The following is an 18,067-nucleotide window of genomic DNA, read 5'->3' on the forward strand; positions in this document are numbered from 1 at the left end:
ATTTGCCACTCGGTTCCGTATACGAAACGCTGATTTCAAGGCTTGCATCTTATGCTCTCAGGCGATGAAGCCGAGCAATCTTGGGCAGACAGGATGGATCGGGCCCAGCGAGCCATCGATAGTGGCCTAGTACCCGAAACAACTCGCGCCTTCTGGGACTCGGCTCATTCTCTGTATCGATCTCAGGAGGATGAAATCAGCAAGAGAATGATGGCGATTATGATCAACAACAGTCTTGCCGCTGTCGAGGGATCACAAGGGCATCAGCGTGATTGTCAAGGACGACTGATAAGCCGAAACACAAACCTCCAAGCAAGCTATGAGCGGGGCGCCCAGGACTCGATGAATGCGACCTTGCAAGGCGCCTCATTTCGATAGAGCGCCGCACTCGATAGACTGAAATGAATCTTCGGTCACCTCAGGCAGAACATTGTGTACTGTACATAGTATCAGGTGCCCCGTGTCAAAAAGCCATACTGTGAGGTCTTCTGCAGCGGGTTGATCGATGTTTTAGGCTCTGTACATGCTGTGAGTATCGGATATAACAGACATCGCCACATCGAGCTACATTGGCATCTACAGTATGGCATTGTGATTATCCCGGCACGGCATCGATGAAGGAACAGGGACCACCGTACTTGCACATCATGTCTCAACTTTTGCCTTCTTCTTGTCTCTTGTGTCCAGTCCTTCCACCTTTCTCTTTCCCTCTCGCACGACTGCCTCATGCGTTTGGTCCCAATCTTCTTCAGGGTCCAGTACCATAAGCTCGACCACCAGCTCATCAATTTCCAGTATCAGCCGGTTTCGTTCCTGTTCTCGGTGTTCTTGAAATGAGGTCAATTGACCAGTAAGCTTGATGTTGATGCTTCTGAGGGCGGCGAGTTCCTCTTCTTGCGCTCTCAGTCGGGACTCGGCATCTTGATTCGCCTTCCTAAAACGTTCGAGCTCTTCTTTGTTGGGATTCTCCTTCTCGTCAGCCTCGCACTTGACTGCTTGTACCGCAGCAAACTCGCTCTTGTGTTCCATCAGGTTTTTTCCAGTATCGTTCTCGTCGAGATCAGCGTTTGGGTTAAAGTCAATCATCACAGAAGATCCGAGTTTCGTCTCCAAAGCACTCTGTGACAAGTCCATGACCATTGGTTCAACTGCTATATTTTCATCATCGCCATTGTTCTCAACATCATCTTGACCGGTAATCGCACCATTCTCGGCGGTCTTCGAATCCTCTTTTTCCTCGCACGCTTCGGGGTGACTGATAATTTCTTGTGCCACGTATTCTTGGGGTATCTGAGCTTGAGCCGACTTGGCGCTCTCGCTAACGGTGGAAGAATCAGATATCTCTCCTGATAATCGGTCAAAGGGATGATAACCGCCACCTTCGACGTCCAAAACGTGTCGAAGGCTGTAGCTTTGCCCAGGATCGTGCTCGTCATCGTCATCGCTGTCGGGATCGATGATAATAGCATCTGCTTGGGAATTACCAGATTTGCCATGCTGCAGAGAGGCGGATGTCTCGGATGGAGGAGAGCTAAGCTCGGTGGAAGCTTGAGAAACAGGCAAGGCAGTGATACGATTCGTTCGGGCAGGAGTATCGATACTCTTCTATTAGCAGGACAAATCAGTAATAATTCTGATGTGGCGATAGAAGTATATGTATATGGACGTGTCATTTACCTTGTTGTTCTCCAAGATATCTCCCTCAATACTATTTTGGGCTTCGTTCTTCCCAGTAGATGATGTCTCTGGCCTCTTAATCCATGGGGATTTTCTGATCTCTTCCTCTTGATCGACTTTGAGCGGTCTTAACCCCTTTTTGGGGTGATTATGAGGGCTCAGTACACCCAAAAACCCCTCCAATGGGACTTCGCCCACTCCTGATACTCCTGGTACTCCTGGTACTCCTGGTACTCCTCCTACTCCTGATGATGTTTGACCGCTACCACTCCCCGCCCAATCAATCTCCCATGATCCATCACCCACTTTCTGTGTAGCTGAACCTGATTTCGGCTGAAACACAATTTTGTGTTGACAATTCGACTTGAAATACCCTGTTTTAGTCCGAGTCTTCTTGCCGTGATGATCGCATGTCAGTATGAGACTCGGATCGGATTTCGAAGGTCTCCCGCCTCTGGCGATTACGTATTGATACCCTTTGAGGAAAACTAGCTCGTTGATAGCTTTAAGCAAAGCTGTATGAGGTAGACCCAAGAGAGGCTCTATGTCTGCTTTGGAGGGGACAGGACAGATGGGATTGCTTTTCATTTTTACGAGCTTAGGTGGGTCTGCGGGGTTGCCTAGCTTGTGGACGTCGAGTAAACGTGAGAAGGAAGGAAGGGAGACTAAAGATGATGAGAAGGAAGGGAGAAATAATCAGTTTGCTCAGTTTGCTACAATAGGTTCAGTGATTCGCTTTGATATTAGGTGAATCACATTAGTATCCATGATCAGCGCACAGACCTCCGCGTCAAGTACTACTGTGTACCGATACCGATTTTACTGGTCGACAAATTGAATTGTCCCAACTCGCACGTACTGAGTCATTGGACGTGCTGTATCTGCATCTATAGGTATGTACCGATTACGATTAAATTGATTATCTATAAGTAACGAATATATGAACATGAAGATGAAGTCAAACGTCGGCGAGACTGCTCCGAGTGTGATTATTGCTTCTTACTCTATCGTTCAACATTTTTGCCGCTGCCGCCACGACGGCCGCAGCCAAGTTCTTCCAGTCAAATGCCTATCTGACTCCCGTAATCTTCTATCACTGCACTTGGCATTTTCCTCCCTTTGAAACTATTGTTGGTCTGCAGCTTCCACAGCAGCGTCCATCTCCTCCTTCATCCTCTTCCTCTCGCCCGTGATCAGATCGTCATCTGTGGCCTTTTCGATCCATTTGTACTCCGTCTTGGGGTATTTGACTTTGGCGGCGGCTGCATCATCCACGAACCAGAATACGAGACCGGGACTGTACAATCATAGAATGCGTCAGTGCATATCGATACGACTTGTTCCGAATGAAGATCTGTCAAATAGTGGAGAGGCTATAGGACTCACGAGATTGGTCTGACTCTCGAACAAGGTAATCCCTCTTCAGGTCGATCCAGGATACTCGAGAGCATGTCTTGTTTACCTTCGCCCACAGCTACGAATGCACATCGGAAAGCGTGGTTGAGAACGGGGTAGCTACATAGGCAAAGCGTGTTAGCTAAGCAACGCTATTCTCAAATGGAGCACAGGTGCAGAGAGAAAATTGTGCTCACGTGAAGGAAATTCTTCTGGAAGGCGGTTTTGGTGAATCCTGAATCTCCGCTACCCATCTATCGTTCTCCGAGAGCAATTCATGTCCGGGGAACAACGAGCATGTGTGCCCATCTGGACCCATACCCAGTAAGATTAAGTCGAATGTGGGGTATCTAGCTGCGTTGGCCCCTGCGAAAGTGTTCACCAATTGTTTTTCGTAATCATCTGCAATTTCCACAGCTTCATTCTCCGCATCGTCCTCTTCTCCAGATTTGGTAGCTGCTGTAGGGTCGATACGAGTTTGTTCTCTGAACAATTCGGTATTTATCGTGTGGATCTGCTCTTTCTTGATAGGTACCAATTCCAAGAAAGCCTTTGAACAAGCAGCGTAGTTCGATTCAGGGTGATCTAGGGGTACGATCCGCTCGTCGGCGAAGAATACTTGCCATTTGTCCCATTGGATCTCCTTGACGTCGGCCAGGGGTTTCAGGTTGTTAGGTAGGGAACCACCTGATAAGGCGATGGTGAATACGCCTCGGTGGGAGATGGCGTCGGTCTGAGCTTTGAGGATGAAGTTTGCCAGTGACGAAGTGAGCTTGTCGACGGTCGGGTAAGAGTATAAGACGGGTGGTGCGGACGATTGAGGCATGTTGAAGGGTTATTTGTCTCCGGTCGAGTGTGAGGGTGAGTCAGGTGATTGATTGATTGATCTGTAGAAAAGGGTCTGATCTGTTTGTTGGGAAGAGTGACAATTCGAAACAACACAGTGATGTGTTTCTGATTGAATGTTCTTGATTTTGCGCTAGTTGATAATCAATTGAGAGGATGGATGGATGAGATAAGGTGTGTATGTGATTCCAGTGAAAAGTTAGTTATATGTCATGTTAAATCCGCTATGACCATGCATATGAGTCTGGCTCATTCCAGCTAAAAGGGGTGACGTCAAGAAACGGGGTCCAAACGTAACTTACCATCACATCACCATACCAAATGCCACAATCTCATGGTCATCCTTTTCACCACGTAATCGCCGCATATCCCCGACTAGTAGAGTAAGGTATTTGATGCCGTCGATGCGTCCAGTCCATATGCATGCACCCTGAATCTTGTTATGTTGTTGTTCGTTTCACTGTAACTTACTCACTTCGCGTCGAGATATATTCATGTTCCTCTCGCAACAGATAATCAAAATCAAGTAGCATTCGCGTAATAGACTTGACAACGTTGCGATACTTCAGTCTGCCTAGACTCAATTTCTCAACGCTCGAAAGACAAGATCCCATCCTGTGAGCTGTAAGAAATACCCGGTCAAGCTGCGTGACGCAAAATGTCGACACCTAAAATATCCATCAAGGTATCAACGCCCGGCGGACCTTCCGTAGCCAGTCCAGCCGAACCCACGACGGCCGACGCAACGGGCGGAGACGTCGTCACTCACGATATAGCTACTGCACCTGGAAAGGAGAGGGAGAGAGAACCCATATATAGTGGAGAGATAGGCAACATAAGTGGTATTGGAGAATCATCAACTGCCCCAGCAGCATCTGCAGCAGCAACGGCAAGTCAAGATGAACCGATGGATACCTCTACACCAGCAGCAGAAGGAGATCGAGAAGCGCCAACACCTGCTCCTGAAGTGGAACGTCCGACACCCCAACAACTCCATGATCTAGCTACCACCTACCTAGCTGCTCAAACTCACCCTTTAGTCATCCCTTCTTATTCCTCTTGGTTCAGCTTATCGACTATCCACCCGATCGAACGAAGATCATTACCTGAATTCTTCTCTTCGCGGAACCGAAGCAAGACACCAGCGATATACAAAGATTATCGGGATTTCATGATCAACACCTATAGGCTGAATCCCGGGGAATACTTGACTGTCACTGCGTGCAGAAGGAATTTGGCCGGAGATGTGGGAGCTATCATGCGAGTGCATGCGTTCTTAGAGCAATGGGGCTTGATAAATTACCAGGTGCGCCTTACCGAACCCTTTCTTCAGTGAAAGGCAAGAGCTAACGTCTCTTTTGCAGGTCGATCCCGAGACACGCCCAGCTGCATTGGGACCCCCCTTCACAGGCCATTTCCGAGTCACCCTCGACACGCCGAAAGGCCTCTCTAACCTCGTTCATCCAGGCACACGACCCAACACCGGTGCTCTCGCCCTCTCTGCTCAGACGCAGACCAACGGCGTCATTCCTCATCCGTCCAACCTCGACCTGCGCAAAACCATCTACAACTCCACCTCTGCCTCCAAAACCTCCAAACCCATCTCATCCATTGACGCAGAGAAATTAGCTGGGACCAACGGAGACGTCCAAACAAAGACTCAGTCGTTCGCATGCGAGACCTGCGGGACGGACTGCACTAGGACACGGTACCACAGTATGAAAGACGGCGAATACACTATCTGTCCTACGTGTTTCGTTTCGGGTCGATTCCCGTCCACGATGTTCTCTGGCGACTTTGTCCGGCTGGACGAAGAGACGTTCAAGCATTCTAGTACGGGAGCAGGGGCGGATTGGTCAGACCAAGAGACTTTGTTGTTGTTAGAAGGAGTGGAGATATTCGATGATGATTGGCAGAATGTCAGTGAACATGTTGGAACTCGATCAAAGGAACAGTGTATTGCCAAATTCCTTCAATTGCCGATCGAAGATTCATACCTCACCTCCGACCCTTCTGCCGATCTGGGACCACTGAAATACCAGGCTGGTCTAAATGGTTTGCCGTTCGAAGGGAGTGAGAACCCAGTCATGTCGGTAGTGACCTTTTTAGCATCGACAGTGGGTCCGGCGGTAGCTGCTGCTGCGGCTCAGAGTGCCCTGGGGGAATTGTCGAAAGGGCTGAAAAGGAAGAGAGGGGATGATCAGGAGAAGGAGAAAGAGGATGGAGAAAGGGCGATCAAGGCTGAAAAGGCTAATGGAGAGGTTGAGGTTGGGGAGGAGAAGGAAAATGGGGATAAGATGGTTGTGGATGGGGAAGATGCGCCGGCAGCGGCAACGGCAGAGGCAGCGGAAAAGACGACTGGCACGCCAGCAGAAGAATCTAGAGAAGTGGCGGTGGTACCCCCGACTCAAACGGATACGGAGAAGGAGACGGAATCGGGTAATGCGCCAAGTACGTTAGATGTATCGAAAGCAGCCAGTATAGCCCTAAGTTCCGCAGCTGCCAAAGCGAAGACGCTAGCTTCGCACGAAGACCACAGGATATCTCAGCTGGTTTCTAGGCTGGTCAGTGCGCAGGTGAAGAAGATCGAATTGAAGCTCAAGATGTTTGAGAGCCTGGAAGAGAGTTTAGAGAATGAAAAGAGGAATTTGGAGTTGGGGAAACAACAGTTGTTCAAGGATAAATTCACGGTCAAGAAACAATTGGAAAAAGTTGAACAGCTCTTAAAAGCCGCTAAAGAACACCCTGCACCGTCGACGTCAACGCCAAGTCAGATACAGGTTTTGGAAGAGACTAAACATGAGATTGAGGATGGTATTGCTGGTACTGGTTCAGGGAGGTCTACGGCTGAGCTGGTACAGCCTGTCGAGGGGGTTACGGAGGTACCTCCCCCTCCGCCCGAAGAAGGGGTCAGTAATCTGCAGAAATTGTAGATAATATATCCCGGTGAACGAAATGAATAGCAGTAGTAAGGTATATAGATTTGATCTTTATGCATGTATATCTAATTCATACATCGTTCATCAATTACGTACTACAATTCGTCTTTCGCCCATGATGCCTTTATGCGGTCGCCCTGGTCGTTCGGTATTATCTCCACTGTCCCGCCTTGGCTTTGACATTTACCTTTACCGTCGACATCTCTTCCACTCAGATCGAATGGCTGAGTAGGTTGACTTCCTGGTGTCGGATCGGGTGTATCTGCTATATCTGTTTGTGGTATCTTTCCACCAATAGCTGAATCTTGTTGTATGCTGGGATCTCGTATCAAAATCTGGTCCGGATCTACATCTTGCGCGTTGAACTTAAGAAGCTGCTTCTCTGATGACAATGTCGGTGCACCAACAAAAGCCCGCTTGATCAATTTTGTAGACTTGAAAGCATACCACCCGACACCCTTTCCAACTCCACCAATAACCACTCCCACTGTCCGATCGAGGACTCGCCGCTTGATGATGAACGCCACGACCAAGAGGAAGAATCCGAAGGCCGCGAAGATGATGATCCGATCGAGGAAGTCTGCTTTTTCGATGGCTTTTGTGATTTGGCTAGCGGTGGAGAGGAGGGAAGTGTAGCGGTCGTATAGCCCCGAAGTGGATAATAGCGTTTGAGTGGAAGATTCTGCGAGATGGGCAGGGATTTGGTAATTCAGTATGGGTGTCCAGGCCTCAGGTAACATGAGAAAAGAAAGGAAACAGCAGAACAGCTGCGGGAGGGGAAGGAGGGGATCGTGCGTCACAGCTGTGATCTGGTGTGGGTGAGAAGCTAAGAGAGAGGAGCGGAAGACGACTTACCTAGTGTCTGAATCGAGAGGACAGACTTCTCCAATTCAGTCTGCATCAATGCAGTAGTTCGGCGTAAGGCCGTGGTAACTTCGTTAGTCTTGGTTTGGAGTTCGTCGTCGCCACTATGTGTGATTCAAGTGGTCAGTCACCGCATAGCCCGTGTTATGTGTCACGTAGCATATAGGTCATTATCATATCACGACCATGAGTGGACGAAGACATGCTTGAACCGGATTCGACACCGTCACGGCTCAAGTCGAAGTTCGAGACGGACTCACCCCATCCCGAACTCAGCAGCACTCATAGCTTTCCCTTTACCCCTCGTCCCACTCGCGCTCCAATTCTTATCTAAGTCGCCCTGAAGCCTACTCTCGTCCAGCTCGTATCTGCTTTTGGACTTCTCAGATAATTCATGAACCCTTGAGCGTCTGGAAAGTATATTCCGCTTGGAATCAAGCATAGCTTGTCGGAAGGATCTCTTGAGTCTGCGTCGGGGATCAGAAGATCAGACCATTCCAAGGATCATAATATCACCGTTGGTCAGCTGTCATATTCAAACACGTAATAATATACTGTAAATGGACAGCTGATGACTTACGAGGTATATCGGTCCTCGACAATTCGTATACGACCGCTCACTTCTTCTCGTTCTTGTTCGTCCTCGATGGAAAAGATTATCGAATGACTCATCTCTTTAGCGATCTGAAGTTGACGCAGACGAATCATCGCATGATCATCAGCATGGTTGATCCATGGAAGATATCGAGTATTCGTGTTGCATGAATCATAGCCTGAAAGAATAAGCAAGGGCGCCGAATGGATAACTGACCTCGATGTTATAATGTATAACCTCCAGGTCACTCCTCATCTCTTCCACTAGTTCTTTGTGCAGGTCCAATGGACCCAGACATGATTGTAAGCGTGGGAGTTGGAAGGTCTCGAGATCGTTCAGACGGCGAGGTAGAGATCCGAGGATGGAATTGAGCGTATCCATGTCGGTTAAGTGGGGTTGCTCAGAATTAGGGAGTCGAGAAATGCGTCAAGAGATTCTGGTGTTTCTGGTAGTCGACCTAGCGCAGAGGATGAGGGTTCTGCTGTACGTATCGGTGGATGGAGAGGATTTAATGCAAAAGGGCCTATGAAGATGTCGAAAGAAGCTCGAATTAAAATGTTAGAGACAAGGACAAGACTGTTGATGTGCGGTCATCGATGTGGAGGTCAACGAACAACGAACGACAGGTAAAAACGAAACGGCAAGACCATTTACTACGCTATGCTGTATCCCGCAATATCTCAACTACATATTGAGTCAGTCGAAAGAGAGGCAGAAATGCTAGGACATATTAGACGAAGGTGAACGTTGACGTGGGTATCTCATGCAGGTTATACAATATACAAATACAAACGGGACCTAGAATCCCTTCTAGGAATGCTTCTTTCCAACCGACGCCCTTGCACTTCCCCTTCTCCAACTTTTATCTTTTCTTCGCTTTGAATTGGACCATCAGAATAACATAACTCAAATACAATCAGATAGATCAAAACTTCTGACTTAGTGATTCGATCTCGGCAAATTCGATAGAAGGGTTGAGCGGTTTATTCAGGTCTTTCCTGGAAACGCCCACGCACTATTATCAGCCTGTTGAATCTGTCATCGTGAACTCAGAATCAAGAGAGAATGGATGCAATTGACGTGACGTACACTTTCGAAGCTCGTTTCAATAATGTCCAACGAATGATCGACGGGTCTCTTCGAAGTGTCTCGTCTAATCGCTTGAGCACTATAGGCGAAGTATCGAATGTCATTGTGAAGTGGCTAGATCGGCAAATCATCAAATTGGACAACAAGTTAATCAGCTACAATACTCATTTACCAATTTCGCCTGCTTGATAATCGAGTTGGACGAGGGTCAGGTTTAGCTTGATTGGATTCTAAACTCACTCTCCTCGACTATGATACTGCCTCATGCGTCTCATCCTCTGGGGCAAAGTCAAATTTATACCTAATTTCTTGAGATCGCGCACTACACCGCCTGTGGAATGGATTTGGTTCGATAAAGAATTTATGACTGATCGTAAATTGACCTATACACGTACCCGTATTCATCAGTCCGTTGAACCCCTGGGCGTTTGAGTTCGATGCAGTCCGAGGTGTACACTCTACATTCATACTCACGGACGATTCGGTGTTGTGTACCGCTATGCAGAATAGCTCGTATAATGGCATCTTGGCGGAAAATATATCCTTTGACTGTGGCTGGTTCAGTTGCTGTCGAGATTGCTTCGTTGAATAGTGTCGAGGTGGTAGTGCACAATGCACGATGAATGGTGCATCTCCAGGAGTCAATCTCGAAAAGTCAAAATACAACGGGCAGCTTACAGCTTGAACGATCGACCAGGTCATTTCGGATAAAATACATGAAATTCATTTGGGAAATATTCCTACGGTGACAGGTGACGGTAGGATTTCCCTTTCAACCAAGTCAAAACACCTTGTCCTTTTGCGCTTCTTCGTTTCTTCTTCCTCATCACGAAGATACATAGGTACATCATTTAAAACGCATACGCCATGTCGGATACTCCCCCACATGATGCTGCACCTGTCAATGGGCGAGACAAGACTCCAGAATTAGTTAGGTGAGTTGCCCCTATTATTCATCAACAGAGCCTTTCATTGCCATCTGGATAACAGCTGACCTCTGCAATGCGCACCAGTTCCCGTGAGAAACGTCGTCGTGAGGACGAAGAAGATGATCGTGACGCACATCGTGATAGGTCTCATCGACATTCGCGAAGACACCGAGAACGAGACGAGAATGGCGATGGCGATGGCAACGAGCGAGACGACCGCGACCGTGATCATGACAGAGACAGAGACAGGGACAGAGACAGAGACAGAGACAGAGAAAGAAGACACCGAAGACATCGTGAGGATGAGACCGAGGAAGAAAGACGAGAACGACATCGACGAAGGGACGAAGAGACCGAGGAAGAACGCAGGGAACGAAGAAGACGAAGAGAGGAAGAGACGGAAGAAGAAAGGGAAGAACGTCATAGACGAAGAAGGGAAAGGGATCACGAACGAGAACGGGAAAGAGAACGAAGACACCGTGATCGATCGAGAGAAAGCCATAGATCCTCCGCGAGTCATCGACTTGCCCGTCCTGATCCCGAGACTCGCGCGCAGTCGCAATCGCAATCGCACGACGGCAGACCTAATCTGAAGGAAATGACAAGGGAAGAAAAAGAAGCTGAACGCGAGAAACGTGATAGGGAAATGGCCGAGGAGAAACGCGAAGCTGCGAGAGCCAGAGAAGCGAGATTTGCCGAGGTGAGCAAGGATTTCTATCGATTTTCATATCTTCTCACAATTATCGGTGAGCTGACTCATCGATGATGATCCTTGTTGTGACAGATGGACCGAGAACGAGAGCTTGAAAGACGCAGAATGCGCGATGAAGAACGAGGCATGTCACCTATGAGAAGACCTCGAAGACCATCCCCATCATACTCTTCGCCTGCTCCACCAAGAGAGCGGGATCGAGAACCTCGAGACCCAGCAACGGCGTTGCTGAATGAAGTGGAAAGGGAGCAAAGATCGATCTTCGTTTCTCAATTGTCTGCAAGGTTGACTTCTCACGATCTAGGGTCTTTCTTCGAGGATAAATTGGGAAGAGGCGCCGTGAGAGACGCGAGGGTAGTCACTGATAAAGTCACCAGGAGGTCCAAGGGGTGAGTCTCTTTCAGCTGTCGTTGCGTTGGAAGGCGGTGTCAGCTGACGATTGGACTTCACGCAGTATCGGATATGTAGAGCTGGATGCTGTAGAACTGGTCACCAGGGCTGTAGCTGTAAGTCGAGCCTAAGCTTAGCATCTACGCAGAAGACTTACCAAAAACTGCTATTCCCCTATCTTGTAGCTCACCGGAACGATCGTCCTGGGTTTACCAATCAACGTGATGCTTACGGAGTCCGAACGAAATAGAGAAGGTCCAGTCCCGTCTGCGTAAGTTAGATCGGCATTTCGCCCTCATAGTTGAGACTGATGTGAGCAAATTGTTTTAGTGTCGGGTCAGACGGAATGCCTCGACCAGCAGTCACCTTCGGTCATACCTTCCCACCACTGTCCACGGGTTTAGCTTTGCCACCAGGAGTCGAGGTTGATGCGCACAGAGACGCTGCTATCCCCTTCCACAGGTTGTACATCTCCAATCTCGCCTTCAGTCTTTCCGCGGACGATCTGAGACAGGTATTCGAACCTTTCGGCGAGATCGAATTTGTTGATTTGCACATCGACTTCGTGAGTTGCCTCCCTCCCTGCAGCTCGCTGAGACGTCAGAGTAGCTGACATCTTTCACGCAGTCCGGCTTGAAGAAGGGAACAGGCTACGTCCAGTACAAAGATCTGAAAGCTGCTCAGATGGCTCTAGATGCTATGGCTGGATTCGAACTTGCAGGCAGACCAAGTGAGCTTCTTCAACCATCAATCAGGTCTCAGTCCGATCCCAGTCGGGTAGGATGGTCAAGCTGACTTGCGATGCGTAGTCCGAGTCCAAACTGTACAAGATCGTGCTTATGTAGCCACGGAGCAAATTGAGGATAACGGGAATTACGGGACTAGACTTGATGCCAATCAAAGACAACAACTCATGTTCAAGCTTGCTAGGGCCGAGCCGACCGTCAACTTGGCTTTGTCAGCTCCGAAACCTGTCTCTGTGCCGTGAGTCTACCCTTATTGTCTGAATACCCCACCAAACGACGCTGACGATGTCCGGACTGGTAGATCGAAAACACCTCAGATGAGCCCAACGCCGTTCATTATAGTCAGCAACATGTTCAATCCTGACGAGTGAGCTAAAATCTCCCTTTGATCGACTGAAATTCGAGCTGACGATGAACACTCAGGGAAACCGAGCGAAATTGGGATTTGGATCTAGCGGAAGACGTAAAAGGCGAAGTGGAAACGAAGTACGGTAAAGTTAAACGAATCAAGGTGGAGAAAATGTCAGCGGTGAGTTAGCTTTCATTCGCAGATGATTCTCCACGTAAGCTCATGCTGATATTTTGTTTTGATAGGGCGAGGTGTACATCGAATTTGGCGAGATTGACGGTGCGACCTCCGCTATCAAAGGGTTGAATGGAAGGTTTTTCGGTGGAAGACAATTACAAGCTTCTTATATCTCTGAAACGCTTTTCAAAGCTCATTTCTAGTTTGTCTCGCTGTCTAGGTAGAAGGATGATTATCATTCATGGTAATGGTGTTGGTGATGGCCATGGAAATTTGAGTATACATATCTGCGTGGAGATGTTCACCAATTCCCTTTTAAAACAGGTTGACTCGTCCTTCTTACTACCCGATATGCTGCGGCGACGAAGTAATCAGATGGCATGGTAGTGCAGTGTAAGGCGAGTCTTCCTTCTTCCTCTTTCTCTTTCTGCTATGCGATGGTGATTGCATATCACGTATGGAGTTTGAATGATTTTATGCATTAGTGTTTTACATGCATCCATGTATCTCGATTACATTTTTTGTACTCTATGTAGATCTGCGTAGATGACGATGACGTCTTTCTTTGTCTTGTTTTGGTGAATCGGTGACTTCCGCATTTGGAATTGGAGACTGCGTTGATCTGATAAGCCGACCCAGTCATGCAAGCTCTTCTTGCTTCTTAGCAGTTTGAGCTCCTTTCACGTAGAAACAGGTATACAGGTACTTAGCACCGTAACACGCAGAGAGGACACTCCGACTCAATAGCGATCAAGTAGTCGAGAATCCAATCTAAACCCATTCAAGTCGACATCTCCGCCCTTCTCTGATCCCAAACTACGCGTCATTCACTGCAACTTTCACTTGCAGACCGCCAAGACGACTTAGCCATCTCAGACCGCGAAATACACTCACTTTGGCTTCGAGTCTCGCATCTCGTTACATCGACGGAATCTGCAAGATGGCATTCATACTGTCCAATTTATTAAATTGGCTCCGATCGTTATTCTTTGCGAAACACCTGGAAGTGACTATTGTAGGCTTACAAGTGAGTCCTACTCGGTCCGACCAGTCTTTCTGGGATTTAGAAAGAGACGCTTGATTCTGGGTTGAGCGATTTAGCTGATCGCTTCCTGTGTGTTGTTTTCCCGCCAGGCAAGTGGCAAAACATCGTCAGTATCACTCATTCTTATTCCTCCTTACGATCCACGACTCCTAGCTGCGAAGTGCTTGGCCGTCGCCTTTGAAAAAATCGGCATATCTGATGCTGATGATTTGCTTGAAACGTAGGCTGGTGAACGTATTAGGCTCGAATCAATGGTCCGAAGACGTCGTGCCGACGGTAGCCTTCAATCTGAGGCAGGTGAGAAAAGGTAATGTCACGATGAAAGTGTGGGACGTAGCTGTGAGTCTGAACGCGATATTTGATATCTTAGAGGTTTATGAGTTGAGGGCTGATGACTACCCGCTGCTTCTGTACAGGGCCAGCCGAAATTCAGAGGCATGTGGGATAGGTATTGTAGAGGAGCGGATGCTATAATGTGGGTTCTGTCCTCATTCACTCCATTCGGCTTGAATACTATTCGAGATAATAGAGTGTGAGCTTATGATACTTTTTGCTTTTTGCTTTTTGCTTTCAGATACGTGGTGGATGCAGCAGATGTACGTCAATTGAATTCCTCGTCTCCCTGTTCTGACTATTGGAGTAAGAGTCAGGGGGAAGCTAATCTGGTCATTCCGTGTATAATAGCGTTCCTCGATACCCACTGCGACCTCAGAATTACACGCGCTACTAGGTCTTCCAGCATTGGCATCCGTACCGCTATTAGTCCTAGCCAACAAGAATGATCTGCCGAACTCGATGGGCGTGGACGAGCTCATCAAAGAGATGAGATTGGGTGATATTGGCGGAAGGGTCGTATCTGTGAGTTTAACGTAGCAAACTATCTCAACTTCTCAATCCCCACTGTCCCACGATGCAAAACGCATCTGCGGGGACCAAGAGTACAAGGGACGCGGACACGGGTGTGTGGGATTAAGCTGACGATCGATGTGTGCTGTGTTGGTTTTAGTGTTACTCGACAAGTAATAAGACGAAACATAATCTGGATATCGTATTGGCTTGGTTGACCCAACGTGCACATTAAACCTCTTCAAGCTTGCCGTCAGCTCGATTGGATCACCCAACGCAGACGGCATACATCCAGAATCATCGCTTTATATGTCGATGCCGTCAATTGATCGACTGCGATCTGACCGATCGCCTGTATATATATATAGTAAAGTATAACCATGTATCTGCCCAAAATATAGATAAGAAGAATCATGCATTTGAGTTGTATTCGTTTGATCACGACGTCCCTCATGGTATTACTTATTAATATGTTTTATGCTCTAAGCTTTATGGGTTGTGTTCTGCGCTGTTCCGTGCTATGTGCTATGTGCTACCTGTTTGATGTTATCTATATGCTATGCTTCTGCTGTTACTGGTTCTCCTGTTTCGAATTACTTTTCCCTCCTCCAGGTCCTTTCCCATTTCCTTTCGCCTTGTTCTTATTCTTATTCTGCTTACCGTCCTTTCCATACCTATTGCGCCCGCTCGGCTGATTGGGATAATGTTTCTTCCACGACGGCAACTCCACAATGGGCTTGGAAGGATATCCACCCAGTTTTGACGGGTCATTGAGCACTGAGCCCCGTTCAAGTGGATCAGCTGAATGATCACTTTCCAAAGGGAGCTCTGCTGACTCGTGTCGAAAAAAGTGTCGGAAATCAGATGATTCAGACTCACACCATGGAGTCTGGATATATTCCTTTGGCAAATCCTTCAACTCAGGTATCCAAGTACGAACGAATTCGTTGTTCTCGTCGTAATCCCTTGCTTGCTTGATAGGGTTGAATTGCCGTGATGAGCGGGGATCATTCCCGACTCCAGCTTGGTATTGCCAATTCCCCCAGCTAATTCAGATCAAAGCAAGAAATGATACATCAGCTCATATCCGTGGACTTTCCATGACATGATTGACGATAGGACATTGAGTGGGGTAAGAACCGATGAATTGATGAAGTGGGAATTCAATTGACTCACTTCGAACACGTATCGTAATCTACCAAATGCATTTCGAAGAATTCCGCACCGATCCTCCAATCGCAGTACCTAGATGCACATTCAAGTGATCAGCCACGCTCAATCAATTGAAGATAGAGCGAGACTCACAGGTCTTTGGTCAAGAACGAAGCCACGTTCTGTCTCCCCCTATTTGACATCCAGCCAGTCTGTATCAACTCCCGCATATTCGCATCGATGAACGGCACGCCCGTGCGTCCCTCACACCATCTTCTAGCTGGATCGTTCTCATCTTGCAGGTTGGCAGAATGCCATTCGGAAGGCTTCGGACGGAGGTCTTTCGGGTACGTCGATATTTGCGAAGAGAATCCATCCGGGTTGAATAAAGAGGAGTTCGGATGGTATTCGTCGCCATCGTCCGGACTTGAAGTAGTTTTCGATCGGGATTTGGGAGTTTGATCGGAGAGAGAGGTTTTGAGGACGGTGTATTGGAAATAGTCCCTCCAGAGCAATTCGAACAGGATCCCTGAAAGATACATGCGGTCAACATCCGCATCGCCATGGTCAAGATTATGCCTATTGAGCTTGTCGCCTGAGTCTCATCGGTATGGGAAGGCCCAAATGCAAAGAAACTGCAATGGAAAGAGGTAGCCAGAAAGAGGGTGATCAACTCACAATAAACATTCTTCCAAACTTCTTTATCCCTCCCCTCTTTCTCCATAAGCTGACCGACCCTCCAGCCAATCTCTTTCGGAGACACACTACCGAGACTCAACCACGAGGAGAACTTCGTGCTAAACCCTTCACCCAGTAAACCATTCCGTGTCTCTTTGTAATGTTTCGCCTTGTTCCCACCTTGCCATTGGCCCCTTTGGAGCTGCCCGATATAATCGTCTATCCTGTCCAATGCAGCTTTTACAGATCCTTCAAATGGTATCGCAGATGCAGAATGCAATTCCGGTATTTCACCCTTGCCATTGGCATTACCATTGCTTTCCTGGTGACTAGCGGAAGCAGCGGCTGATGACCAGCCGCCTATGGGCGGATTATCCAGCAGAGGTCTGACCAATTTCGCGTACACTTCTTCCACCGTTTCAGAAATCAAGAAACCTCCATCGCCTTCGCCTAGTTTGATGTGGTCGAATTTGACATCGGGAAACGGTTTCAACTTCTCATTGCCAACTTTGACCCTAATCTCGCCGTCGACGTTCTCGGAAGTTTGAAGAGGTCGTTTGAGCATCTCGTCCAAGCCTATCCCTAGACCTTCTACTTTCTTACGGAACTCCGTATACACATCCGGTGTATCTCGCGAGGGGTCGAACGGTAATTGTCCAGGAGGGATGAGCGTCTTACTATCGTTAAATTCCAACTTTACACCTTTATCCCCCTTTGCATTTCCCTTTTGTGACGCAAGGCCATCAGATATCCGTCGATAATTCGATATCTCCTCCACTGTATACTCCCTTTGAGCGAAAAACCCTTCTATCTCCCCACCGTTCTTTTGAAGTTCGGCGATTAGCTGGGGTATGATCTTTTCGGGAGGTCCATAAGCAATGAGCATGTCTCCGCCTGAACGTCTATATGATTCTCGGAGAGAGTATACGGCCTCGAGTAGAAATTTGAGTCTGTACGGAGAGGTACGGTGGAACTTTCCGACTCGGGATTTGGGCGAACATCGAGTTTGACGAGGTTCGAATTTGGCGGATCCATCTTGATTCGGTGCATCTGTAGAAGCTTGAGCGGGGCGAGAAGAGGAGGTGTTGGGAAATTGAGATAAGTCGAGTTGACGCGGATCGAATATGTACAAAGGCAAGAAATGTGTAGAGCGATTATTGGGTTGATGGGCCTTATGAAGGGATGGAGAGTCGTGGATTCGGAGGTCGAGCGTGTGGTAGTGGATAAAGGTATTCATGTTGACCAAAGAGGCGTAGGAGCGTGCGGAAATGGCGCGGGGGCAGTACTGGGACAGAATAGCAGATCTATTTAGATGAAGAAAAGCCATTCATCCGTTGTTCTTGGATGGACCCACGAGCAAAAGGCAGAATTATCTTTGTCCATGATGACAACGTGCTGTTGCCGAATCGCTTGAGCGAAATTTCATCTCATCGATCGATTTCATCGAGTATTACCCCGCAAACAATCACCTTTCCCCGCATTCGTTCATTCGTCATCATCATCTCTATCGGCTTCACGCGTGTCTGTCGTCCGGACCCTGAAAGCAAGATCAATCCAAAGGTAGGCCTAATCTCCCGGACCGAAGTTTCAGCGACGTGACTCCGGCGATACCAAGTCCGTCTCACCCCATGCTTGACA

At 48.0% G+C, this 18,067-nt stretch overlaps 8 protein-coding genes across 8 annotated transcripts; 3 read left to right on the top strand and 5 right to left on the bottom strand.

Annotated features, from left to right (window-relative positions):
* Positions 1-645: 645 nt before the first annotated feature.
* Positions 646-2,265, bottom strand: I303_105834 (uncharacterized protein; the record flags this gene model as incomplete). Its single annotated transcript, XM_018409145.1, has 2 exons — positions 646-1,605; positions 1,678-2,265. 2 exons carry the CDS (start codon positions 2,263-2,265, stop codon positions 646-648), a joined length of 1,548 nt encoding a protein of 515 aa, XP_018261417.1.
* Positions 2,266-2,802: 537 nt separating this feature from the next.
* Positions 2,803-3,898, bottom strand: I303_105835 (6-phosphogluconolactonase; the record flags this gene model as incomplete). The annotated part of the gene is made up of 3 exons (XM_018409146.1): positions 2,803-2,974; positions 3,064-3,192; positions 3,270-3,898. The coding sequence occupies 3 exons, from the start codon at positions 3,896-3,898 to the stop codon at positions 2,803-2,805; spliced, it is 930 nt and encodes a 309-aa protein (XP_018261418.1).
* Positions 3,899-4,576: 678 nt separating this feature from the next.
* I303_105836 (uncharacterized protein) lies at positions 4,577-6,851 on the top strand (the record flags this gene model as incomplete). Its single annotated transcript, XM_018409147.1, has 2 exons — positions 4,577-5,224; positions 5,283-6,851. 2 exons carry the CDS (start codon positions 4,577-4,579, stop codon positions 6,849-6,851), a joined length of 2,217 nt encoding a protein of 738 aa, XP_018261419.1.
* A 101-nt stretch (positions 6,852-6,952) lies between these two features.
* I303_105837 (uncharacterized protein) lies at positions 6,953-8,697 on the bottom strand (the record flags this gene model as incomplete). The annotated part of the gene is made up of 5 exons (XM_018409148.1): positions 6,953-7,539; positions 7,713-7,825; positions 7,982-8,188; positions 8,302-8,405; positions 8,533-8,697. 5 exons carry the CDS (start codon positions 8,695-8,697, stop codon positions 6,953-6,955), a joined length of 1,176 nt encoding a protein of 391 aa, XP_018261420.1.
* Positions 8,698-9,241: 544 nt separating this feature from the next.
* Positions 9,242-9,930, bottom strand: I303_105838 (mitochondrial 37S ribosomal protein bS6m; the record flags this gene model as incomplete). The annotated part of the gene is made up of 4 exons (XM_018409149.1): positions 9,242-9,314; positions 9,406-9,519; positions 9,646-9,788; positions 9,880-9,930. 4 exons carry the CDS (start codon positions 9,928-9,930, stop codon positions 9,242-9,244), a joined length of 381 nt encoding a protein of 126 aa, XP_018261421.1.
* A 342-nt stretch (positions 9,931-10,272) lies between these two features.
* On the top strand, positions 10,273-12,911 carry I303_105839 (uncharacterized protein; the record flags this gene model as incomplete). The annotated part of the gene is made up of 11 exons (XM_065969250.1): positions 10,273-10,340; positions 10,419-11,034; positions 11,119-11,435; positions 11,501-11,552; positions 11,622-11,707; positions 11,767-12,001; positions 12,064-12,166; positions 12,246-12,420; positions 12,484-12,549; positions 12,606-12,711; positions 12,777-12,911. The coding sequence occupies 11 exons, from the start codon at positions 10,273-10,275 to the stop codon at positions 12,909-12,911; spliced, it is 1,959 nt and encodes a 652-aa protein (XP_065825322.1).
* Positions 12,912-13,648: 737 nt separating this feature from the next.
* On the top strand, positions 13,649-14,834 carry I303_105840 (uncharacterized protein; the record flags this gene model as incomplete). The annotated part of the gene is made up of 7 exons (XM_018409151.1): positions 13,649-13,735; positions 13,843-13,859; positions 13,978-14,092; positions 14,170-14,228; positions 14,328-14,349; positions 14,438-14,611; positions 14,760-14,834. 7 exons carry the CDS (start codon positions 13,649-13,651, stop codon positions 14,832-14,834), a joined length of 549 nt encoding a protein of 182 aa, XP_018261423.1.
* A 336-nt stretch (positions 14,835-15,170) lies between these two features.
* I303_105841 (uncharacterized protein) lies at positions 15,171-17,666 on the bottom strand (the record flags this gene model as incomplete). The annotated part of the gene is made up of 5 exons (XM_018409152.1): positions 15,171-15,376; positions 15,479-15,645; positions 15,776-15,844; positions 15,905-16,280; positions 16,430-17,666. The coding sequence occupies 5 exons, from the start codon at positions 17,664-17,666 to the stop codon at positions 15,171-15,173; spliced, it is 2,055 nt and encodes a 684-aa protein (XP_018261424.1).
* Positions 17,667-18,067: the final 401 nt, after the last annotated feature.

This window comes from Kwoniella dejecticola, chromosome 7, assembly GCF_000512565.2.
Source record: "Kwoniella dejecticola CBS 10117 chromosome 7, complete sequence".
NCBI classification, from domain to species: domain Eukaryota; kingdom Fungi; phylum Basidiomycota; class Tremellomycetes; order Tremellales; family Cryptococcaceae; genus Kwoniella; species Kwoniella dejecticola.